Raw genomic sequence first — 26755 nt, 5'->3', positions numbered from 1 at the left:
TGTAACTGGCCTTGGTTTTCTGTCTTAAGAAATGCAGGTATTAAAGTGAAAAATTACAGGGGTTGGACAGTGAAACTGAAACACCTGGCTTTAGAGCACAATAATTGATTGTGGTGACGGACAGTTCTGGTGGAAACAGGAGAGTTGAGGTGCACATTGAATTCTGCGTGATTTGATCAGCCGTGGTTTTATGTTTTTTGGATACAATCCGGGTTAGCACCCGAACATCCCTTTCAGACAGCGTCCTCTTACAGCGTCCACAGTTAATCCTGTTGGATGTGGTTGGTCCTTCTTGGTGGTGTGCTGATATTACCCTGGATACCGTGGCTCTTGATGCATCACAAAGACTTGCTGTCTTGGTCACAGATGGTCCAGCAAGACGTGCACCAACAATTTGTCCTCTTTTGAACTCTGGTATGTCTCCCATAATGTTGTGTGCATTGCAATATTTTGAGCAGAACTGTGCTCTTACCCTGCTAATTGAACCTTCGCACTCTGCTCTTACTGGTGCAATGTGTAATTAATGAAGATTGACCACCAGGCTGCTCCAATTTAGCCATGAAACCTCCCACACTAAAATGGCTAAGAATCCCATGCTCAGCCGTGCTGTACTCACCCTGATTGGCTGCCTGTGTGGACTCGGAGACGTTGACGGCGAGCTGGCCGTGGAAAGAGTTGACGCCCATCATGCCGGCGTGAACAGAGCTGTTGGAGAGGCCGGGCAGCTGGTTGTGTGTTCGAGGAACGTTGTAGAGCGCCTCAGCGATATCCGCCGCCCGCTTCAGAATGATCTCCTGTGAAGACAATGCAAGATACGGTCAGAAACAATCAGTAGATTATTGTAGATTAATGCTAATGTCATCCAAACTGTGAAGAAAAACATATGGAATTATTTGTTGGCTGGATTTTCTCAGTCAGTTTTATGAGGTAGAGTCTCCTGGAATTCAGGCTTTCAGTTAACAGCTGTGCTGAACTCATCAAGAGTTAATTACTTGAATTTCTTGTCTCTTAATGTCAAAGTTTGAGAGCATCAGTTAAAGTAAAGTAGTGAAGAGGTAGAGTTACAGGTATACTATTATGGCAAAAACTGCTCAACTAAGTAAAGAAACAAATGACTTTAAGAATAAATAAAAGTGAGTCAATCCACTATGTATGAACATGGGGGGAATCAACATGATGCACAATCTACCTACTTTTCTTGAACATCCCTGCTTATACAATATCAAATTACAGCTCTGGAAAAGAGAGCACTTTAGTTTCTGAATCAGTTAATCTGGTTTTGCTATTTATAGGTTTATGTTTAAGTAAAATTAACATCGTTGTTTTATTCTATAAACTACAGACAACATTTCTCCCAAATTCCAAATAAAAATATCGTAATTTAGAGCATTTATTTGTAGAAAATGAGAAATGGCTGAAATAACAAAAAAAGATGTAGAGCTTTTAGACCTCATAATAATGCAAGAAAAGGTCATACTCATAAAGTTTTAAGAGGTCAATTTTTTATTTTTAATTACAGTTTTCATGCATCTTGGCAACATGCTCTCCTCCACCAGTCTTACACACTGCTTTTGGATAATTTCATGCCACTTCTAGTGCAAAAACTCAAGCAGTTCAGCTTGGTTTGATGGTTTGTGATCATTCATTTTCAATTTGGTAAAATCAAAGAAACTCATCATGTTTAAGTCGTCTCTTATTTATAGTATAAATAGTATTTTATAAGCTTATGATTACCAAACGTATGTTTTAATACATTATCATAGTAGTCTGTACATTTACAGCATTTAGAGCATTAATTGAACCCCAGTTTCTTACACAGTGTAGTAACTCAGTGGCAGGTACTGGTGTTATCTACTGCCCCAAACCAACCAGTAGATCAAATTAAATTAAATTAAACACAAGGTGGTATCCCTACAGGGGTTGGTGGAAGTACTGTATGGGTTAATAGGAGGGTCTGTAGCTCTGCAGCATGGTAAGCAGGGATTGGGCGCTGAGTGAATTCTATGATATAGAATAGACTGATCAGAGATCAGAGATGTTCTCTGTGTGCTGAAGAGCTAGCTGCCTCAGAGTTCAGCCTGAGTATCAGCAGCAGCTTCATAAACCCTCTATAACAGCAGATCTGCTCATCTCTATAACCCCCCACCACCCCCCCCGCTAACAACACGCCCGCCCGGGTGGATCTGCAGGCTGAGCCATGAGGAGAGAACAGAGGATTCTGGGAGGTAGAGATGACCAGAGGCAGACCCCCATTCACCGCTCGCCTAAATAATTCAGCACCCAGCACTCCCAGTCCTCCCACTCAGCCCCTCAATCGATGACCTCACTTACAGGAGCGCCCACCGCTGCCCTGCAGTACAGGAAGCCCCCCAGCTCCTCCAGCCATCGATACACACCTTTCACACACACACACACAGCTGCTGCCTCTCCTCTACACAAACGTGGGACTCTATCTATCTGTTATCTTCTACAGGGGATGAAACATGAGAATACGATTTTTTAATGATCACTTTCTTATCAATTCTGGAGTGGGCACAAGTTTGCAAGTGAAAACAGTGTCTTTAAGTGTATTTTTAAGGGTTTTAGCTAGTAAAAATAATTAAAATACAGCTTTGGAAAAAATAAGAGACTATTTAAAAATGATGAGAAGAAGATGGATGATCACAAGCCATCAAACCAAACTGAACTGCTTGAATTTTTGTATAGGCATAAAGTTATCCAAAAGAAGTGTGTAAGACTGGTGGAGGAGAACATGCCAATCCCTGCTCACCATAAAGACGAACAAACCCTCATATTAACCCATACTGTACTTCCACCAACCCCTGTAGATATATCTTGTGTCCTTTACTGGTTGTTGTGGTACATTGTCTGGATGACTATGCTGCATTACTCCAATAAGAGTCCTTGGGAAAGAGCCCTAACACTACATTAGCTCACCTTTGTAATAGCTAAAATAAGAGACCACTAAAAAGGAGCTACTTTTGATCAGATATACCTAAATCCCTTTTTTTTACATGTCTTAGGTGCTGAGTTTTGTGTTTTTATGCTCACCTGATTATTGTGTGGCATCCCATACAGGGCTTCTACTAGATCTGCTGCTCTCTTCAGAATCACTTCCTAATGATGAGAGAGAGAGAGAAAAAAATAGAAATAATAATAAGAGATTAATTTATTTCTAATGGGTTTAAGCTAAAAAAAAATACTGAAAGCTCATTTTAATATAAAACCATATTGAATACAAAAGAGAAATATGTTATTGTAAATGAAAAAATATAAAAATATAAATTTTGCTAAACAAAAAACATCAAACAAAAACAAGTGTATTATTGCTGTTCCTTGCTCTCCCCTTCGTCCATTGAAGTCTTATTGGAGTTGTATCATTTAATTCTGAATTACAAAGCAGGAAATAAAGTGAGAGAGATACAGGGTATACATAAGTTACCCAAGTTAAAACCAAGCACACCATTGTTTTTCTTGTGAAATTCTCAATAAGTTTGATGTGTCACATGACCCTCTTCCCACTGAAAAAAACCCAAAAGTTGGATCCAAAATGGCCGACTTAAAAAATGGCCACCATGGTCACTACCCATCTTGAAAAGTTCCCCCTCCCATGTACTAGTGTGCCACAAACAGGAAGTTAATATCACCAACCATTACCATTTTATTTAGGTGTATCTATATGAATGGCCCATCTATATATATCCCACCTATACGATTATACCTGCATGCATCATTGCTGTATTTCACACACATTTTTAACTCTAGCTCCATATTCCACACTGTATAGCAAAAGCTTTAACCCTTACCCTGAACTAATGCTGCCCATTACATGTATAATGCATGTGTCCAAACACATGCTCCTAAAACTTTATGAATTTGGCAGTATATATATATACTGTATATATATATATATATATATATATATATATATATCCCACCTATAAGTATGTATATACCTGCATGCATTATTATGAATTTTTCTTAATTGACACAACACACCTAACATACTTAACTCTAGCTCCATATTCCACACTGTACAGTACCACAGCAGCTGCTGTTATCCTTTACCCTGCACTAATGCAGCCCATTACATGTATAATGTATAATACATGTGTACAAACACACACGCTGAAACAGATGAAGCCTGTGTACAGTCTGTGGTCGGTCCTGTACAGGTAAATTAATGCGGTAGGTATTGGCCGGGACTGGATGGATGGATATGTGGATGTGTGTATATAACACCTCTCCTTCTCCTCGCAGGTAATCGACTCTCACTTCCCCCAGCAGAAACCTATTTATTACCATACCCTCCTTCACATTAAACATTTATTTACTGTGTTCTTTACTCTCTGTATTCATTTTCTTTCTCTCCCTCCTCTTCTATTCTCTTACTCCACCTCCCTCCACCCCTCCTTCACCACCACCTCCACCGCCGCCGCTGCCACACACCACACACCTCGTAGGCGAAGTAGACGCCTGGAGCTCCCGAGGAACCCTTTTTAAAAGTTAATGTGCCGGGGCCGAGGAAATGTGCTCGCGGCGCGACAACCAGAAAATTGCTCTCACCCTCTGAGTGTAACCCTCGCTGTGAACAAGCCCCCGAGCATGTGTGCCCGCCCGCCCGCCAGCCGACATATTGCCTTTCAATCAGAGCCGGCGCGCACCGCCACCGCGCGAGCCCCCCCGCGCCTCCCCCCGAGCCCGGCCCGGCGCAACACGCAGGCACGATCATGACGAGGGGGTCAGCGAAGCAATAAAGATTTTTAGTACGCTGTCCAAGGTGCTAAATTCACTCAATAATGGGAGCGCTGCCACTGCGTTAACCCCTCGTTAGGAACGCTTTGCGGGGGGAGGCGCCCGCCAGGCCTGGCCCGGGTGATTGAGGGAGGCGCGGGGGGCCTGGGGAGGCCTAAAGTGCTGCTTTAGTATGGATGCGCGCCTCCGTCTCTCGTTTTGTCTCTGTGTTCGCCGAGCTCTCGGTGCCGGTGATTCCACAGAACAGGAGAACATAAGGGATGAGAGGCATTAGCCCACGGCTGGATCCCCCGCTGTACCGGTACTGAGACTTATCCATCCTTCCTCAAACCGCTGCCTTACTGCCTTACTACCTTACTGCAGACTCACTCCTGTTGTGTTTTCATGCATCTTGGCATCATGTTCTCCTCCACCAGTCTTACACACTGCTTTTGCATAACTTTATGCTGCTTTACTCCTGGTGCAAAAATTCAAGCAGTTCAGTTTGGTGGTTTGATGGCTTGTGATCATCCATCTTCCTCTTGATTATATTCCAGAGGTTTTCAATTTGGTAAAATCAAAGAAACTAATCATTTTTAAGAGTTCTCTTATTTGTTTTACCCACAGTTGGATACCCTGCTGTACCGGTACTGAGACTTATCCATCCTTCCTCAAATCGCTGCCTTACTGCAGACTTGCTGCCATCCCCACTCCTAAACCGAGAGGTGTCAAGTAACTTCATTATCTTACACACTAAAAAAACTGAGGTACGAGAAACTTATACTTTCTTGTACTCAAAGATACACTTATCATATTTGTACCCTTAAAGGTATAATATTGGTCTTTACCAGTGGTGTGCAATAAGGCCCTTCTAACCCTTCAGAGAAGGGGTAACAATATGTAATACATATAATATTTAACCAGGAACTATACATATATTAAAGTTATTGTAAACTATAAGCATATATTTCATAAATTAACAAAAAAAAAAAAAAAACAGCAACTAATTCAAAGCATTAGTCTGCGTTTTTCAGTTGCTATCTGACTGACAGCAGTACTAACCAATCAAAACTGCTGTTTAAAATGGCCTATGCCCACTTGTGTCTCCTGATTTTGTGAAGGGTGTAGTAATGAGTCTTTTAGCAAAGTTGTAGGACAATCTAACCAATCAGATTCATGATTTTCACTCCAGGGGCGGGGCCATAACTGTCTAACCCCTTCTCAGCAGCGTTCTGATGAAGGGGCTACAAACGCATTAGTTAGTTGTAAAACGGCGCTCATGCTGGATTATTTCAATAGTTAGCGAACTATCATGGAATAGTGACGTCAACTGAGACAGATATTGTGTCACATCATATTAAAAAGCCTTTTTAAAGGCTGCCCTTCAATGTGAAACTAATTCACAATAACAGGCCACCTGACTGGTGGGTTTTTGTGTGTACTTAATGTTTTGGCTGCCCTGGCTTAACGTTACAGTAGGAATACAAATGAATGATCTTGGTTGAACGGCTGTATTTGTAGGAAAATTAAGCATTGATGGTTGTGGTCTGTTGTATTTGTGGGCTGTTAATGTGTATTAAATTCATATAACTAAGTCAAGACAGAGAATATGTAGTTATTGGGGTGGGGTGTTGCAGAAGGGGTATCCACTATATTAACTGCAGTCTGGGTGACTGAATGCTGTGCTACACCAATAAGAGTCCTTAGGCAAGACTCCCAACTCTACATTGACCCAACTCTGTTGTAACCTTGTCACTCTGGATAAGAGTGTCAGCTAAATGCTGTAAATGTAAATGTAATATAAATATAACAAACACATAAAGCTCGATTTAGACTATATTTATAAAATGACCTCAGGAAACGCTCAAAAGAACCCGTTTTTTGGTACATCTGCACATTTTGATATTTAGAGTTTACAGTATTTCTATTCCCTTTCACTCACTGGATCCTCCACCTATTTGTCTTCCGTCATTATAATCACGGGGGGAGTCTGTTGAGAGGACAAATCCAATAAGGAAGAGGCCAAAAGTTTGTCCAGATAAACAAATAAATGCTATTAGCGCCGGGCCGTGCGCGGTGGCCCTGCGTCTGGATTCAGAGCCCATTTCCTGGGCGAGCAGAAGGGCTTCCAGTAAGGGCTGAGCGGGGAGCCAGGAGCGGTAAACAGGAAAGAAACCTGATCCGAGATCTGCGTGTCTGCGCTGCTGTCTATCAGTCAGAGGCATCATTAGCCCGGCTCTGCCCTGCTTCCTGCTCTGCACCTGATTCTGCAGCGCAGCCGGAGAGAGGAGAACCGGGCCTGAAATTTCACAGAAAATGTCTAATTCAGCTGGTTTAGACTGACCAGTTTCTTACACTTCATTCCTGAATACATAGACATTTATAGTGTATGTACTCTAGGAACTCTATCTAGGAATCTTCTAACTGCTTCCACTGCTGGTGTGGATATTCACCTGAATATATTAGACCTACAGGGGTTGGACAATGAAACTGAAACCTGGTTTTAGAGCACAATAATTTATTGTGGTGACGGACAGTTCTGGTGGAAACAGGAGAGTTGAGGTGCACATTGAATTTGTGTTTTTATGTTTTTTGGATACAATCCGGGTTAGCACCCGAACATCCCTTTCAGACAGCGTCCTCTTACAGCGTCCACAGTTAATCCTGTTGGATGTGGTTGGTCCTTCTTGGTGGTATGCTGACATTACCCTGGATACCGTGGCTCTTGATGCATCACAAAGACTTGCTGTCTTGGTCACAGATGCTCCAGCAAGACGTGCACCAACAATTTGTCCTCTTTTGAACTCTGGTACGTCACCCATAATGTTGTGTGCATTGCAATATTTAGAGCAGAACTGTGCTCTTACCCTGCTAATTGAACCTTCACACTCTGCTCTTACTGGTGCAATGTGCAATTAATGAAGATTGATCACCAGGCTGCTCCAATTTAGCCATGAAACCTAAAATCCCACACTAAAATGATGACAGGTGTTTCAGTTTGGGAAGTTCTGGAAGTGAGGTGTGTTCAGGTAAATTTCTGCCACGTCACTATTTTGGCAGCAGGAATTACAGGTGCGCCAGTGACTAAATAAACCCTGATAACAGTCAATAGTCAGCTGTCCAATCTTCATTACAGCCGTGCTCCTCCGGTTGTTACACACACTAAAAAAAATCCAGCTTTTAACTCAGCAATAAACAGAATAAAGAATAAAATTGCTGTTTCTTTAAATGAGCTGCTGGTGTATCTTCACAGTGTGAACACGTAGGTCAGTATCTCTGCAGAGACATGCAAAAGCGCTGCCCTGTTAAGATACGATCGTGCCAAAGTCAGAGCTCACCTGCTTCTTAGAGGGAATGAACTGGCACGCTGATTGGTTTATTTCACAGTATGCCCAAATTTAATAAACACACCCATGATTAATTAAAAAAAAATTGTACATGACTTATCTATAGGTGTATTTTTTGAGCCGTTACGATATCAATGACACACCCTAAATCCAGCTACGTGTAAAATAGGGCCCTATATCTTTAAATAATTTGTTATTTCTGGTAACTTTCAGCTCTTATTTCCCAATAGCACTGCAATCTGACACGTCTTTCTCAGTGCTAAAGCTGTGTTTTCGGATGATGAGTGTATGAGTGTAATTTGTAAGAATAGAAATGATCACAAAGAGAAACAGCCCCCCCCCCCCCACACTCCCCCCCTTGGTCGGGGTGATGCATGGTATCAGGTGACGGCGGTACGCTCCACAGCCCCGGCAGTGCGAGGCCAGCTCGCACATTAATGCGCTCCGGACATCGATTCTGTTCCTGTGTGTAAATCGTGATGGCTGGTAATGTGATATATGTTCATTAGGGAAGGGACTCTGCTGAAAAAAATGAAATAATGCCCAGGTCACATCTGGAATGTTAAGGCAACAGCGCCGGCACATTTACAAGGAAGCCGGGCCTGTAAAAACATGACAAATTTATTCCAGCGCTTGTTCATTTGCAATTTTATCATCTCCTAATGTTCTATTAGAGCCATAACACCAGCGGGGTCACCAGCGTCCCTCCAGCGGAAAAAAAAGCAAAGCGGTGATGTCATATTTCCTGCTCCTCTGACCTCGCGGGGCGCGAGAGTAAGCGCCGGATCTGATTTCATTAGACTAGTGAGTGTTTCTCATACGCTCGGACAGACGCACTCGCAGCTGAAGGCCTGCAGATGCCTTTATTCACAACGCACCAATGAAATCTCAAGATCCGGTCGCATTTTCTGCATTCATTGGATTGTACTGCAGCCAAACATGAGAGTAATGCAACGAATGTGTGAATGCAAATGTAAAAACGTCCCCTAATGTCCCAATGAAAAAGAATATTTAATTCTAAAATAAAAAAAGAAAAGAAAGGAAGAGAAAAAAGCTTCACCATTCAGAAATTATTTGTTTGCTAATTGCACAAACAGACTGGATTAATTGGCAACAATGCAACAAAACAAACAAACAAAACCTAGAATCAATCAATTGAACAAAGGAGCAAACAAACAAACAAAAAAGAAAAAAAAAAGAAAGGTAAAAAAACACGGAAACTTAGCAAATTTTCTAGCTGCATAAACAGACAAACTTGCAACAATAATTATAAAAGATTAGAGAACAAACAACAAAGCAAATGCAGCTGTAAGACCTGCCAGTGCCTTGATCCTCAACGCACCAATGAAAGCTCAAGATCCGGTCGCATTTTCTGCGTTCATTGGATTGTACTGCAGACAAACATCAAAATAATGCAACGAATGTGTGAATGCAAATGAAAAATTGTCCGAAATAAAGTCCTGCTAAGAAAGAAAATCCTAAAAGTCATAAAATGCATAAACATTTTGGATGAAATAGCAACGATGCAAAGCCCCCCAAAAAACAAGTCTTAGATAGATAGATAGATAGATAGATAGATAGATAGATACTTTATTTATCCCGAAGGAAATTTAGGGTCTTGTTCTAGAACATAATTAAATCTAAAGATCTGCTATTTAAAGCAGGCTAGTAGTATTTTAAAAGTAATTTTAAAGATGCATAATTACTTTCTCTGATGATTTTAGTCAGGAATATGTTGGGCTCTCTTCAGTTTTAATTCTGCATTGATGTGTGAATGACAGGGCTCCGAGTGATACAGCGCACTAAGTGACTGCCGCTATGATCAGAAGATTTCTGGTTCGAATCCCGGTCATGCAGCTTGCCATCAGCTGCCGGAGCCCTAAGAGAGCACAATTGGCCTTGCTCTCTTTAGGTGGGTAGATGGCAGGTTGGGTAATTGGACTTGTAATTTGGGGAGAAAAAGGGATTAAAAAAGACTTTAAATTTTCAATCTTTAAAAACCTCTGTATATTTACTGGCCAATCATTGTAATGATTATTTTTTGTAATGACTTATTTTTTTGAATGGACAGTTCCAGCCAGACACTGCCGGTAACCATCATTACCACCCACATGGAAATCTGATCCATCTGCATCAACTCTATGAGACTCCCATAATTTACCTGGCCTTGCCATGAGCACACTGACCGGTTTTCAATCATCATTTTGTGACTCCTAAGGGTAACACTTTACAATAAATTGACATACTGCAGGTCCATGACGTTTGGCATGCCAAAAAGAAAGGAAAAGAAAAGAAAAAACCCTCACCTTTCAGAAACAATTCATTTTCTAATTGCATTAAAAAAATTGGATCAACTTGCATCAATGCAACAAAACAAACAAAACCTAAAATGAATCAATAAAACAAAGAAAGACAGAAAGAAAGAAAACAAAAAATTAAAAGTACAAAAAACACAGTATATATAAACATAGCAAATTATCTAGCTGCACAAACAGACAAATGTCTAACAATAAAATAAATAATAAAAAAAAATAGAAAAAATAGAGAGCAAACAACAAAGCAAAACAAACAAACGTATGTAAATGGTTATAAAGAAAAGAAAGAAAAGAGATAGAGAGAGGGAGAGAGAGAGAGAGAGTATGTAAGTTAATCCGTACTCTGGTATAAATGTGTCTATCTGTTTGCAGTGTACTTAAATGCTGGCATCACACAGTGACCGCACTCCAGTGTGTAATATCAGCCTATTTACTCGCACTGCAGCGACCCGGCCTCGTATACAATCAGCTCCAACTCCCAGCGACAACCAGCCCATCAGCTCTTATCTCCAGTTTCAGCAGCCAGTTTATCTCTGATATAAATGTGATAACACGCTACAGCACTCAGTCAATACCAAACCCTTACTTTCCCAGAATCCCGCGCTGCTGAGCTCTATACTCTACAGGAATTCACTCAGAGCGTAACGGCATACGGTCAAGAGCCTCACGCACTGCAGGTCACGCCCAGACAAGATAGCGCGGGATCATCTTAGCAGATCATAGCAGAGATATCGTTCGTTCAATATGATATCATCTGACACTAACGTCATCTGCTTTCTGTTTTTTTTGGACGGTTCTAGCCAGACTCTGCCGGTCACCATCATTATCACCCACATGGAAGCACCATCCATCTGCAACCACTCTACCAGACCTCACTCTACCAGAACTCCCATAATTCATAATTCACCTGGCCTTGCCATGAGCACAATGAGCACAATGACCACTAGACCTCGAGCAGTTTGGACTGTGTGTCTCTCCACTCTTCCTCCAGACTCTGCTCCCTTGATTTCCTTTAAATGAAATGTAAAATTTACTGATGATCAGTGATGGTTTGGAGAGACATGTCTGTCATCTGCTGGTGTTGATCCACTGTGTTTTATTATCAAGTCTAAAGTCAGTGCAGTTTTGTTTTCCCACAAAATCTTACAGCACTTCATATCTTACAGCTTCCCCTTTGCTGATTACAACTTTTATGGAGATGAGGATTTCATTTTTCAGCAGGAGTTGGCACACTGCCCACACTGCCAAAAAGAACCAATTGGTCTTATATAATATTCAAATTTTCTGAAACACTGAGTTTTGGGTTTTCATTGTCTGTAAACCATAATCATCTAAAAAAAACAACAAAAAAAAAAACGCTTAAATAGATAACTCTGTATGTAATACAAATATATAATAGATTACTGTAACTTTTCAAAACTATTGTAATTGTTAAGATGCACTACATTGTAATACAAAAAAAACTTGTGTCTCCAAAATAGCAACTATACATCGGTCGAAACCTATACTACTTTAGTTCATTCATCATTAAAATTCTCATTGAGCACCATGATCAACTACCAGATTATATTAAAAAGGGACAAATGAACATGATGGAAGTTTTTTATCTGACAGCAAATAAATATAGCTCTGGAGTTTTTTCATTTTACCAAATTGAAAACCTCTGGAATATAATTAAGAGAAAGATGGATGATCACAAACCATCAAACCAAACTGAACTGCTTGAATTCTTGCACCAGGAGTAAAGCAGCATAAAGTTATCCAAAAGCAGTGTGTAAGACTGGTGGAGGAGAACATGATGCCAAGATGCATGAAAACTATGCTTTAAAACCATTGTAATTCCATATATATAGTGCTGTAACACATTCCAGGTGATGTCAACAGGTTATTAAAATAATGATTTGGAACAAAAGCAGTATCCACTAAAGCCTCTGAGTCTCTGAGGTGAAAAATACATGAGTAAAGCATCTTCAGTTTCTAAAAAAGAAAATCATTTAATTGTTTAAAAACAATGTTCCTTAATAATTGATGGGAAGGGATTTGCATATATCTACCCCATACATTGTATAATTTAATAAAATACTGTAATATATATATATATATATTACACAAATTATTCCTCATCTCTGTAAGGTAAAGCGGGTTTATTTTTGGACGGGTCGGGTGAGTCCTGTGTGAAGTAGAGCAGAATGTCCTGCTCATGTTTACGGGTCCAGATGATGCTGCAGGATTTGACTTTTGGAGAGTTGAGTCTGTTCATCCTATTGAATGCATCAGTCAATGTGGAGATACCAGGTTTATCTAAACAACAATCAAATATCCTTGAGTCCCCCTGCCTCCCCTCATACACCCCCCCACCCTCATCTGTACCATCCATCAATATCTGTCCATCATAAATATCAGTCCCCCTGCTCTTTAACTAATGTAGCTCCCTGCATAATTCATATTCAGTCTCTGCAGGACTCAAAGGTTACTTTCTGAAAGTCAATAGCAGCCTGTCTGTCAGCCAATGGACGCGACTTGACATGCGGGGACTTTTATTTTGTAAAATTTTGCAAAACCGAACTGTAACCTAATAGGCTGGATGCATGGATGCGTTGGCACCGTTTGCACGTCACAATGCGATTCGCTGTTATAATCACTGATTGTGAGGCGGCTGAAGTTGCTCGGCTGATTGCTCTGGCAACCCAGGCTAGCACTGCTAGAGCAGCATTAACATTACCCACAAACCATGTACAGGGGTTGGAGAATGAAACTGAAACACCTGGTTTTAGAGCACAATAAATTATTGTGGTGACGGACACCCAGCGGTGAGACCTGCTGAATTAGAAGTAAAACATGGCGACGCCATTGTTCCTTACTAGTGTTTCTTAATGTGCCTTACAATCAATTCCGCCTTATGCATGAAAATAGACCAGAAAATAGACATTTATTGATAGTGTGCCTTATAATCCAGTGTGCCTTACAGTGCAAAAAATATGGTAATTGTTTTTTTTAGACTACTTAGATATGGTTTTAATATTGTGGCTTGAGGCTATTCTCATGTTCTCATGTTGTCTATTTATTTACTGACATATAAATAAACAAATATATAAATAAGTAAATGAGTTTTTTTAAATTAGTTTACCTTTTCTTATTATAATTTTTTTTAATTTGTTTTATTTTTTTATTGATTTATTTTTTTATTCTATTGTTTTTTATTTTGATTCCTATGTTCTTAGTTCATAGTTATTTTTCTTATAATTCTTATCATTTTACTTTGCTTTTACTATTATAATCTTTCTCTTTGTTTTAAATGTTATATAAAATGTAATTTTTTTATGGTCTTTAAGAATTTTCATTTTTTTTCTTTTTACATTCATATTTTATTCATCTATATTAAATGTTGAATTAAAAATTTTATTTATTTTATTTAAAAAAAATATATAGTATTTGTTTTATTTATTTTGTTTTAATTATTTAATTTAATTGCTTTCAGTCTCTTTTTTACTGTAAATGCTCAGCAACATTTTAAATGAGGGTCACCCTCAATGTATTCCTGAGTGAAAATAAATGTTGATTAATTGATTGATTGATTGACTGATATAAAAAAATGTAAGTTGATCCCCAGGTATATAGAAAGCTGAGAAACATGCGTTCAGAGATTCTACAGCTCTTTTCTCTCAGTTCTCAGCGGACGAGTGCAGGATTAGCGAGCGGACGAGTCGCAGTGATGCAGGGATGCAGATTCTGAATGCAGCGACTGTCCCGACTCTCCAGTGGAGCATGAAGAGGGGCAGAGAGCGACGGCGCTCCCCAGTGACCGGGGCTGTTTCCTGGGAGCACAGATTGAATCCCGGGCCCTGTGGAGGTGGCCAAGAGGGGATCAGGTGGATGTGAAGTGACAGGGAAAATGTGGGGAACAAACACAGAGAGAGAGAGAGAGAGAGAGAGAGAGAAAGAGAGAGAGAGAAAGAGAGAGAGAGAGAGAGAGAGAGAGAGAGAGAGAGAGAGAGAACAAACGAGGCCACAGACTGTCCGCTCTGAACCCCGGCCAAACCCATCCAGCAGATCTGCCACACCGACGCTCACTGAGCAATTACACACTTTACTCTCAGTAATTCTCTCTCTCTTTTACAGTCTATCGCTATATAACATGCACATAAACATGCATTTACCTCGTTATGTCTTTTAGAAAGACAACATTTTTTACCATTTAAGCTCTTCAGGTCACAAAAATAATCGGAAACTGTACAAAATCATTTTTACCAAATTGAAAACCTCTGGAATTTAATCAAGAGGAAGATGGATGATCACAAGCCATCAAACCACCAAACTGAACTGCTTGAATTTTTGCACCAGGATTAAAGCAGCATAAAGTTATCCAAAAGCAGTGTGTAAGACTGGTGGAGGAGAACATGATGCCAAGATGCATGAAAACTGTGATTAAAAACCAGGGTTATTCCACCAAATATTGATTTCTGAACTCTTAAAACTTTATGAATATGAACTTGTTTTCTTTGCATTATTTGAGGTCTGAAAGCTCTACATCTTTTTTTGTTATTTCAGACATTTCTCATTTTCTGCAAATAAATGCTCTAAATCACAATATTTTTATTTGGAATTTGGGAGAAATGTTGTCTGTAGTTTATAGAATAAAACAACAATGTTCATTTTACTCAAACATAAACCTATAAATAGCAAAATCAGAGAAACTGATTCAGAAATTCAAGTGGCCTCTTAATTCTTTCCAAAGCTGAATTGTTTTTAACAAATAATTCAGTGCTTAACATCTTACAGCTAGTAAGTAGCATTGGAAATAATCTGAGCTTTGTAGAAAGGATAAAAAAAAACCTTTCCAAAAAGTCTTTGTCTGTAGTAAAGTGGTGCTAGAAAATATGTTTTTACTGCTGTTACTCTCTACTGCAGCAGCATTTACACACTTACAGCACATTCACAGTTTTATCATCATAATAACTAGAAAAAAGGACACAGAGAACTCTGTAACTATTAAAAGTAGAAGTATTTTCTTTAGATTAGAAATTACAGATGAAGCCAGAGAGCGGTGAGTTCTGTTTCCTACACCTTCAAACTGGCGTCTGGCTGACCCACATGGAAACAGCAGCTTTAGCCTTTAGCTCAGATTAACATGATAAAGGACTGAGTCTCAGTTTCAGCAGAGAATAAATTGCAGTAATAAAGTCATTGATAAGATGAATAAAGGTGATGTAAAGGCTCTCAGGTTTTATAAGTGCTATATAGCGTATATAGTAACGTACAGGACTTAAATTGGGACTTATGTGGTTTCTGGTGGCTTGGTTAACATGCCGGCCGGTTTGGTCAGTGATTGAGGGAGACAAGTCGGGCTGCCTTGTTCCCGCTCGCCCCTCACCTGTGATTGAGTCCAGCAGTTGAGAGAAGTGCCGTCAACAAACTGTTATTACCTCAATAAAGGGCAAAATCGATAGTGCTGAAATGAGCAGCCGGGCCCAGCGGCCCGACACTGTTAATATCTGGCTGGGAGTGTTAGAGGGAGCAGAGGACAAACTGAGAGAGAGAGAGAGAGAGAAAGAGAGAGAGGGGGAGAAAGAGAGAGACTAAAACCTGCACTACTCACAGAAAATGAGGGTAAAATCCATCTGAACACATCGGCCCTGTCCCCCAATCTACCGGTACGGAGCGCCACGCCGAGAAATGATTTCTCATTTACCTCCCTCACCACATGCTACCTATCCTCTCTCTCCCTCTCTCTCTCTCTCTTTCTCTACCTCTCTCTCACTCACTGTCCCTCTCTATATTTCTCTTTACTTCTTTCCCTCTTGCTCTCCCCCTCTTTCTTTCTCTGTTTCTAACTCATTTCCTCTCTCTGTCTTTCTCTTTCTTTTTTTAATCTCTCTTAATTTTTGTCTCTCTTTCTCTCTACCTCTATATCCCCCTGTATTTCTTTCTCTCTCTCTCTCTCCATTTGTCTTTTTGTTTCTCTTTCTCTACCTCACTTTCTGTCCCTCTCTATATTTCTCTTTACTTTTTTCCTTCTCTCTCTTTCTACCTTTTTCCCTCTCTCTCCTCCTCTATACTATTGTCTCTCTCTTTTCTCTACCTTTATATCCCCCTATTTTTCTTTTTCTCCATCTCTTTGTCTCCCTTTCTCTCTCTGTTTCACCCTCTCTCCCTCTCTCTCTTATGTCTCTCTCATTTTCTCTCTCTCCATTTATATTTCTTTTCCTCTCTCTCCCTCTATATTTATTTGTCTCTGTGTCTTTCCCTTTCTTTCTCTCTCTCTACATCTTTCCATCTCTTTCTCTCTCTGTGCCTTCTATATTTCTGTCTCTCTTTTTCTCTCTACCTCTTTCCTTTTCTTTCATTCTCTCTCTCCTATTATATCTCTCACTCTTTCTCCCTCCCTATATATTTCCTTTTCTCTTTGTATTTCTCTCACTCTGTCTCACCCTCTTTCTCTCTCTCTCCCTATATATTTCTCACTCTCTTTCTCTCTCTGTATTTCTCACTCTTACTCCATCTCTTTCTCTCCATCTTTCTCTGTCTCACCCTTTTCCCCCCTCTCTAATATCTCTCTCTCTCTATCTTCTTATCTCTCTCTCTCTCTCACTCACTGTCCCTCTCTATATTTCTCTTTACTTCTTTCCCTCTTGCTCTTTCTACCTCTTTTCCTCTATCTGTCTTTCTACCTCTATTCCTCTCTTTCTCTCTCACTCTATAGTTTTGTCTCTCTCTTTCTCTCCACCTCTATATCCCCCTATATTTCTTTCTCTCCATCTCTTTCTCTCTCTCTCTACCTCTTTCCCTCTTTCTGCCTCTATATTTCTCTCTTGCTCTCTACCTCTCTCCCTCTCTTTCTCTCTGTGTGTCTCTTTCTCTCCCTCTCTCTCTCTGTTTTACCCTCTTTCCTTCTCTCTCGTATGTCCCTGTATACATGTCTCTGTGTCTTTCCCTTTCTCTCTTTCTCTCCAAATCTTTCCATCTCTTTCTCTCTCTGTGCATTCTATATTTCTGTCTCTCTTTTTCTGTCTACCTCTTTCCTTCTCTCACATTCTCTCTCTCCAATTCTATCTCTCACTCTCTCTCTCCCCCTATATATTTCCTTTTCTCTTTCTATCTCTTTCTCTTACTCTCTCTCTGTCTCACATTTTTCCCTCTTTCTCTAATATTTGTCTTTCTCATTCTCTACCTCTTTTCCTCTCTCTGCCTCTATATTTCTCTCTTGCTCTCCCCCTCTTGCTCTACCTTTTTCCATCCCTTTCGCTTTCTCTCTACTTCTTTCCCACTGTCTCCCCCCCATCTCTCTATATCTCTTTCTTTCTCTTTCTCTCTACCTCTTTCCATCTCTCTCTCTCTCTCTCTCTCTCTCTCTCCTTGTGGTGACTCAATTACTGTTGGCTGGGTAATAATAAAGTGCGGGTGGTGGTGGCTTCGATCGGCTGACCCAGGAGAAGGCAGGCCTGGACAGCTGACTTCACCATGATGGATCACCCGGATACCTTTCTTTCTCTCTCTCTCTCTCTCTCTCTCTCTCACTCTCTCTCTGTCTCTCTCCCCCTCTCTCTAACCTATAGTTGGGCTGTTAGGGGTTAGGACTGTGGGTTTAACCAGGCCGTGCACTCCAGCACTCCAAACTCTATACATAAATACTGATAAACCAATTTTTAAGTTAATCTTAGAACACTAAGCAAATCTTCACATTGATAAGCATGTTTAAACATTTAATTGCATTATTTTCCAAACAGTGCAGATTGCCATAGTGCTGGATGCAGTCCTCCAGCTGGACAGTGGTTTCCGGTTAAGAGTATGCTGTGCACCATTGGCTGCTGCTTCTAGGTGTCAAGAAAGATGCTATTTAAGTGTAACTATACTAACTACAATCTTTATATTCATATAGTAGATTTAGGATGTATAATAGTGTTACAACATTTAATAAATAATTAACAGTCTAAGACCAATATTGTACTGTAGAGTATAATCGGTAGAGGTATGAGTGGTTACAGTAGCATTGTACAGAATGCTTACATATAGATATACAGTACAAAGTCCAATGTTTGGACCCACCATCAAAAATTCACCTTTTGCTCTGACAGAGACAGTTTTGTACATCTCTGCTGGATTTTCTCAGTCAGATTTATGAGGTAGAATCACCTGGAATTCAGGCTTTCAGTTAACAGCTGTGCTGAACTCATCAAGAGTTAATTACTTGAATTTCTTGTCTCTTAATAATGTGTTTGAGAGCATCAGTTAAAGTAAAGTAGTGAAGAGGTAGAGTTACAGGTATACAGTGAATAGTGAATATTTGAGTTATCTTTAAGACAAAAACGAAAAACAAAAATCTATGATGATGGAACCGGCACTCATTAGAACCACCCCAGGAACGGAAGAGCAAGAGTTCCCTCTTTCCCATCAGAGTTTCCAGCCTCAGAAACCAAAAACCATCAGTCATCAGCACCGCAGATAAGAGCAACTAAATGCTTCTACATAAAAGTTTCTACATGATTCCTTATGTGTTCCTTTTTATTTGACTGGCATTCATATATATATATATATATATATATATATATATATATATATATATATATATATATAATACACAGATATAGTGCTACAGTATTTTTTATTGTATATGATGTTTGTTTGCTGAATTCAGCAGCTTTTCAAAGGCTTTAATGATAGTCAGCTTCAGATTTCTTTTCAGGGTTTTCTGTTCTTTTCTTAGTGCAGAGAAATGTCCCCTATAATTGAGTGTAGAGTTGAGACGCAGCCGACAGGTTAAGCTGAGAAATGCTGGATATTTTCCTTTAATAAGACCGAGCTACTGCCTGTCCCCAACGCCAAGCTCCAGCAGCCATCTACATCATCTACATAACCAAACCAACACATAACCGCCTCCTCCGGGAGTCCCCCGGCACCTGACTCCCCCGCGCTCTGACAGCGCTGCGGCGGTTGGCTGTTTTTTCCTGTGTGCGCCGCGGCGTACGCGCCTGGTGGCCGTCCAACCCTATTCATTATAACAGCGGGCGAGGGAGTCTGTTAAAAATATGGCGCGCCGTTACGAACGCTCTCCAGGGACGAGGCTGTGTACGTCTTCTGATCTGCATCCCTCGTACTGGAAACACTGGGAACCATGTGACTGCTGACCCCGACCACGACCCGCCTAATGCATTCAGATTCATCACAGGCCCAGAGAAACCAGTCCACACCCAACCAGGGCTTATCCTGCATGCGAACACCACCACTGCTCTATTACCAGTGCTTTACACACTGCTTTAACCAGGATACCGTCAACTGGAGATTATATTTATATATATTTATATATATAGCATTACTCTTATCCTATATAAAAGATCAAAGAGCAGAACAATCAGTCTACAGTGTAACAAATATGTTTATAATGAGTGAACAGAGAATCCTCACCTCTATATACAGATCTCACCTCTGCACTTTAACTATAACACACTTATATTTCATTTTACATCTTAAAGAATTGAAAAAACAAACAAATTAAACGAGACGTGTATACAGTAAATGCCTTATACTATATTCTGTGTTCAGGAGCTGCTCTATCGAACATCCCCAGAATGAATCTGTTTTTATGCCTTAAAAATATGGAACTCTTTACCAATTAATATTCGTCAGGCACTTTCGTCGAGTGTCACTAGCTTTAAAAAAAACAGCAAAAAACCTTCCCGTTTAGCTCAGCTTTCTACTAGCTTCTGTTCTGCTTATACTTAAACTATGTTTTCTTTGATTTATTTTGTTTGAATCTATGTTATATATGTCTAATCTATATTTTATTTCTTATGTTTTATTTAATATTATTTTATTAAACTGTTGCACTTTTTAATCGTTTTATTTGTTTTATATTACTCTTACATTTTGCTCTTTTATTACATTTTATTGTGAAGCGCTTTGAGCTGCATTTTTATTATATTTTTATTTTTATTGTGTTACATTTTAAAACTATTAATTCATTAATTTATGTATTTATTTATTTATTTTCTTTTGCCCACACGGTTAAAATAGTGTAAAAGTTTAGAAATAAATGTAACTGATGGGCGTAGTGCTGTGTTTCTATCTTGGCGGTGGGAAATACAGGTGCGCCACTGACTGATTAAAACCCTGACAACAGTCAAGAGTCAGACGTCCAATCCTATCTCATCTACGCTCCTTAAAAACACAAATAAATGCTCTACATCACATACCCAACTTTTACATCAACAGTAAACGGAATAAAGAATAAAATAAAATAAAGAAGAATAAAGAAAAAAGCGCATCTGCCTCCTAAAGGAAATGACGACTGGCAGACTGATTGGTTAATTTTTTTACGTTATGCCCAAAACAAGCACTAAGCACTATGGCTGGGTGCAGCAGCATTAGCATTAGCCGCTAACCGCAGCACTAGCAAGATGTAAATGCCACCCGACAGCACTAGACCGAGGAACAGGGTGCTATCAGCTAGTGGTTCGTCCCACGTAGGTTGTTTTAAAACACTAAACACTCAAACTACAGTCTGATATAATCGCCTCTGAACAGTGAAAGAGCTAATGATGTGATTAGCGGCTAATGCTAATGCTGCTGCACCTAGCCTTAGCCTGGAGTGGCTTCACTGCTCCTTAATAGCTGACTGGTAGAATTCATACATAAGGCGCACTAAATTAAAAGGCACACTTTCGATTTTTGGAAAAATGAAAGGAACAGGCTGGCATTAATATTTGAATACATTGATGTTTTCACCAAATCTGATGTTTTTAATAACTCATACTTCTTTCTCCATTATGCAAAACGCAGATGAATCCTGATCTGTCTGTTCAGACTCAACACATTTCAACACCACGTACTGTATAAAGTCTTGTGGTTGTGTGAGATGTGGGCGGAGATACAGATCTTCACAGGTCTTTATTACAGAGTCAGAACAATAGTGTTTTTCAGGATGGGTTTAGGGTGGATGGAGGGATGAAGAGATGAAGGGACGGAGGGATGGAGGGGGGGTTGGTGTGGAAGGCATGCAGACAATGTCCATGTGGTGAATTAGGGACAGAGATCAAACACCACGGCCCTATTTAACCACACTGACAGAGGCCTGCAGATCTGTCCATCCCACACCAGCTGGAGAACGGAGAGACAGAGAGAGAGAGAGAGAGAGAGAGAGAGAGAGCGCAGGGCTGGTATCGAGTGTCTTTAGAAAGTTTAAACATTTCTTCTGCTCCTCCTGTAATTCTATTACATTACATTGAAACAATCACTGCATGTCTCACTTACCATTACAACTACAAACCGCCCTAATTGTGCACCAATTACTATTAATAACTATTTATTATAGTATGTAGTGTATAATATATATTAAAAAAAAACAAAACGTGAGAAAAGTTGACAATACTCGAAAATCCACAACAATACATTACCAGTCAAAAGTTTAGAAACACCTTCTAATTCAGTGATTATTATTTTCTACATTGTAGATTAAAGGACATATGCCGAGCGATTCCAGATACCAGATGTTCCCTCCAAAATGTAAAAAATGTTTTGTTGCACCTAACACTAATTCTGCCGTGATTTGATCAGCCGTGGTTTTATGTTTTTTGGATACAATCCGGGTTAGCACCCGAACATCCCTTTCAGACAGCTTCCTCTTACAGCGTCCACAGTTAATCCTGTTGGATGTGGTCGGTCCTTCTTGGTGGTATGCTGACATTACCCTGGATACCGTGGCTCTTGATGCATCACAAAGACTTGCTGTCTTGGTCACAGATGCTCCAGCAAGACGTGCACCAACAATTTGTCCTCTTTTGAACTCTGGTATGTCCCCCATAATGTTGTGTGCATTGCAATATTTAGAGCAGAACTGTGCTCTTACTCTGCTAATTGCACCTTCGCACTCTTCACGCTCTTACTGGTGCAATGTGCAATTAATGAAGATTTAAAGATTAACCACCAGGCTGCTCCAATTTAGCCATGAAACCTAAACCCTTTTCGTTGAGTTCTACTCTGAGCGCAGGGTAAGAAGTGTAAATGTCTCCGGCTTTAGCAGGGACTGTTCCACTGTTCCACGCATTCATCACGTATTATACAGTTCAGATACATCGCTCTGACAGCGATGTCCACTTTACAGCATTAAAGAGCTTCTGCTCTGATCTATTCTTATGGGCTGTGGTGCAGATGGGCGTTTGGTGTGATGTACTGTGTGCTGACCTCTCGCTTTAATTCCGCCGTGTTACAGGTGTAATAGATGCAGTGCCTCACGGACAATGAATACCAATCGCCCGGCTGTAATACGGGCAGGGCTTCTAACAGCACAAGGTCAGGCCTGGGCTGACTGTGAACGAGCCGGGCCAGCCAGCCATAATTACTCTTTTTTACTCTATTAAGTGCTGCAGCTTGCGTGGGGCTCAGGGGTATAGGACACGCACAACAAGATAAAGTAATGTTTATTTATCGCTCCCAAAGGATTCATTTACACAGCCTGCTCCTCCTGAAGCGCTTCGGCTCAGAGGGGGGATAAACACATGGCCGACGCACTCTACAACTGGGTCCCTCTAACAGAGAGAGAGAAAGAGAACTAGAGAAAGAAAGAGAGAAAGAGATGAACCCAGAAATGTATCTTTAGACTCTTTGCTAAAACTAGTCCAAATCCAAATAGAGCTTTAGAACTTTATTCTTGTGAGACCTCACGATTCTTCACTCTAGTGAACATAAGTCTGGGACCTATAGATTAAAACCATGGTCCTGTGGTAGATATTAGTGATTTAGGGCGTTTTAGTGTGTCTTCGCTATCGCAACGTCGGGTAAAGTACACCTTTGCATGGCTCAAACCATGCAAAAGATGCATAGTTCTAATTGTCTTGTCTCTTGTTCATCGTTCCCTTTAAGAGTCAGGTAATCTCTGACTTTGGCGCATTGCTATTTTAACAGTGCAGCTAACTGAACACGTCCAACACTTCTGAACTCATTTAATACTAACAACAGTAATATGACTGCAATATATACTGTGTGTCTGACTGTTGACGTCTGTCTAAGTTGTATTCAGTCAGTGGTGCACCTGTGTTTTCTGTTGCCAAGATAGCAATACACCAGAAATGTACACAACTGAACACACCTAATTTCCAGACCACCACGCCCATCAGCATAGATATATACATTCAGAAGCACTGTTGATATTTAAAAAGATGATACAAATACTCCAGTGACAAAACACTAAACCTCGTAGCAACAATTAAAGCAACTCATTGGGTCACCATAGCAACTGCCTAGCAACCATTAAGCAACTCCACATAACAACCACCACTTTCTGGAAGTGGGAACCACTTTTAAGTTTCTCCAGCAAGGCTTGGTGCTGCAGTATTAGCATTAGCCGCTAACTGCAGAGCTAGCTCTGCTCTTTCGCAGTTTAGAGTTGAGCATATTGGACTGTAGTCTGCCTGTTTCTGGTATTAAAAAAAGTTATGTGGGACGAACTGCTAGCTGATAGCACCCTGGGTTACTGGAACACTCAGTTATTAACGTCCCACTAGCGTTGCGGGTAGTGGCTAATGCTAATGCTAATGCTTCTGCACCCAGCCTCAGTGCTGGAGAAACTTCACTAAAATCTCACCCTTAGACAAGATATTGGAAATCTGAGCTTCCTGTAAATAAACTGAATTGCTTTATTCACCCAAATAAACAGTTTTCAGGAGAGAAATCTGTGTAGATTAACATCCAGCACCCGTTTAACTTATTTTTGTTTAAGTTTTGTTTACTTAGGCATCTGTTCCTTACTATTGTCGCTTAAAATGCGTCTTACAATCCTTATGCATGAAAAATGCAAAATAGATGTTTATTGATAGCCTTATAATATTTTATGGTCTTATAGTCCATAAAATATGATACATAAACATACAGAAACATTGATTGAAATCGCTTTATTGAAGAAATTGAATTGTAAATATGCTCTGAAAAACTGTAAAATACTGGTGTATGTATGTGAAACCTTTAATGAAAATGCATGTGAATCTACGGTGGCCGAGAAAGCCCAGCGCAGTGCAAATTGAAAAGCGCTGCAAAAGCACAAAACACATCCATCAAAATTACAACACAGGCGCAGCAACTAGAAAAACGCGCTGCAAAAAGAAAAACGCGCTGCAAATAGAACCACAACACAACGGAAGTGAGTCACAACACAACGGAATTTTCCCGGGGGACCTTAAAAGATGCTGTACCAGCTGTATACAAAGGACAATAAGTGGCAAACAAGCTTCTGAAAAGTAAGTTATGTTTATTACCTGTGATTACCACGGTTGTGTGCATATTATTAAAAGTTCTGCTTCACAAAACGCCTTGTTTGCCACTTATTGTCCTTTGTACACATAGTGAAGTCCGAGACGTTACTGAAGACGCAGCTTAGCTGGTACAGTATCTTTTAAGGTCCCCCGGGAAAATTCCGTTGTGTTGTGACTCACTTCCGTTGTGTTGTGGTTCTATTTGCAGCGCGTTTTTCTATTTGCAGCGCGTTTTTCTATTTGCTGCGCCTGTGTTGTAATTTTGATGGATGTGTTTTGTGCTTTTGCAGCGCTTTTCAATTTGCACTGCGTTGGGCTTTCTCGGCCACCGTATGAATCTACTGGTTTTGCACTTCATATGAATGAAAGTATTTTACTTTAATTTTAGGGTTTTTGTTTGGCAGCCGCTGCTGCCAGTAATTTGACCGTTTTTTTACGGTTTTATTTTTTACAGTGTAGATCCAAAGTCTATATTATGAAATATTGCTTAAAAAAAAAAGATAAATGACGGTACCACTTTAAAATAAGACTACCTTTATAAAGGGTTTATAAATGGTTTATAATTAGTTTATTAATGGTTACTAGGTTGTAAATGCCTTAAAATAATTAATAATCAGATATAACACATACATAGAAAGGGCAATAGTGTGAAATAGTGAACCCACAGCCGTCTACACTGATGTTCTTTCTACGTATGTGTTATAACTGATTATTAATGATTTTTAAAGCATTTTCAACCTAATTAGTAACCATTAATAAACTAATTGTAAACCATTTATAAACCCTTCATAAAGGTAGTCTTATTTTAAAGTGGTACCTAAATGACTGACACGCATCCAGTAATGCACCAACACTGACCTTCGGTAAGCGCTCAGGATCACCAGGGTGTCTGGGGATGACCTTCTGTAACCTCTGGAAGCCGTAGTCGATGGTGGGCTCGTTCAGCGCTGAGGAGAAAAGCAGAAAACGAGGTGTTAGCGATGTTTCCACATCCGACTCTATTAAACATCTTTAATACAGCGCTGATTCATACACTATTCATGCTCTTCTGACATTTCCAACAGCAGATACTCACACAGACGCAGTGTCAAAGGAGCAATGTTCCCCAGCCAGCGAACAAAACCCCACCTCTGTATTAATGCCCTCAGCGCAGCGGCGGATCACTCGGCCCTGAGCTGAGCTTTATGAATAAAACAGAGCCTCCGCAATCAATGCGTTCAGCTCCTAACAGTTCATTTCTGCTACCTCTGCAGCACCTTCTCAACGTTCTCTACCACAGCGCTCCTAACACTCTCAATCACGCACTGGCCTTTACAGACCAGAAAAATCCAGTCAGTTTCTCTGATTCTGCTATTTATAGGTTTATGTTTTAATAAAATGAACATTGTTGTTTTATTCTATAAACTACAAACAACATTTCTCCCAAATTCCCAATTAAAATATTGTCATTTAAAGCATTTATTTGCAGAAAATGGCGAGCAGAAACGGCTGAAATAACAAAAAAAAAGATGCAGAGCTTTCAGACTTCAAATAGCGCAAAAATGTTTTAAGAGTTCAGAAATCAATATTTGGTTGAATAATCCTGGTGGTTTTTAATCACAGTTTTTTTTCATGCATCTTGGCATCATGTTCTCCTCCACCAGTCTTACACACTGCTTTTGGATAACTTTATGCTGCTTTACTCCTGGTGCAAAAATTCAAGCAGTTCAGTTTGGTGGTTTGATGGCTTGTGATCATCCATCTTCCTCTTGATTATATTCCAGAGGTTTGCAATCTTGGTAAAATTAAAGAAACTCGTCATTTTTAAGTGCTCTCTTAATTTTTTCCAGAGCTGTAGAAGTCATGGGCGAATAAAAAACCTTAAGATTAATGACTGGAAGTGAGACTGTAAGAGACTGATGCAGCCGTGCTGCTGGAGTTTTTAAACACTGTCACTCCCTGTGGTAAAGAAGTATAGATACTAGGGTTTAATAAAATACGTCAAGTATCAACTCTTTAAGTAAAATAACTTTAAGTAAAAGTACTGGTTTTAAAACTACTTAAAGTATAAAAAAGTAAAAGTAATGTAAGGAGAAAAAAATAAAGACATTAAGAACAAAAGCTTAGGCCACGCCCACAGAGT

The 26755-nt window shown here is 40.0% G+C and overlaps 1 protein-coding gene across 4 annotated transcripts in view; it reads right to left on the bottom strand.

Annotated features, from left to right (window-relative positions):
* Window positions 1–26755, bottom strand: part of ebf1a (EBF transcription factor 1a) — a 273661-nt gene that overhangs the window by 20191 nt on the left and 226715 nt on the right. For all 4 annotated transcript variants that reach the window (XM_049483892.1, XM_049483893.1, XM_049483894.1 and 1 more), the window contains exons 11-13: window positions 25492–25580; window positions 3052–3117; window positions 617–794 (exon numbers count right to left, since the gene is read on the bottom strand). In XM_049483892.1, the coding sequence (XP_049339849.1) occupies window positions 617–794; window positions 3052–3117; window positions 25492–25580 (333 nt within the window). The remainder of the gene's footprint in view (window positions 1–616; window positions 795–3051; window positions 3118–25491; window positions 25581–26755) is intronic.

Source organism: Astyanax mexicanus, chromosome 10 (genome assembly GCF_023375975.1).
Source record: "Astyanax mexicanus isolate ESR-SI-001 chromosome 10, AstMex3_surface, whole genome shotgun sequence".
NCBI lineage: Eukaryota > Metazoa > Chordata > Actinopteri > Characiformes > Acestrorhamphidae > Astyanax > Astyanax mexicanus.
Note: the sequence above shows the minus strand (reverse complement) of the source record. Positions and strands in the feature narration are given on the sequence as shown.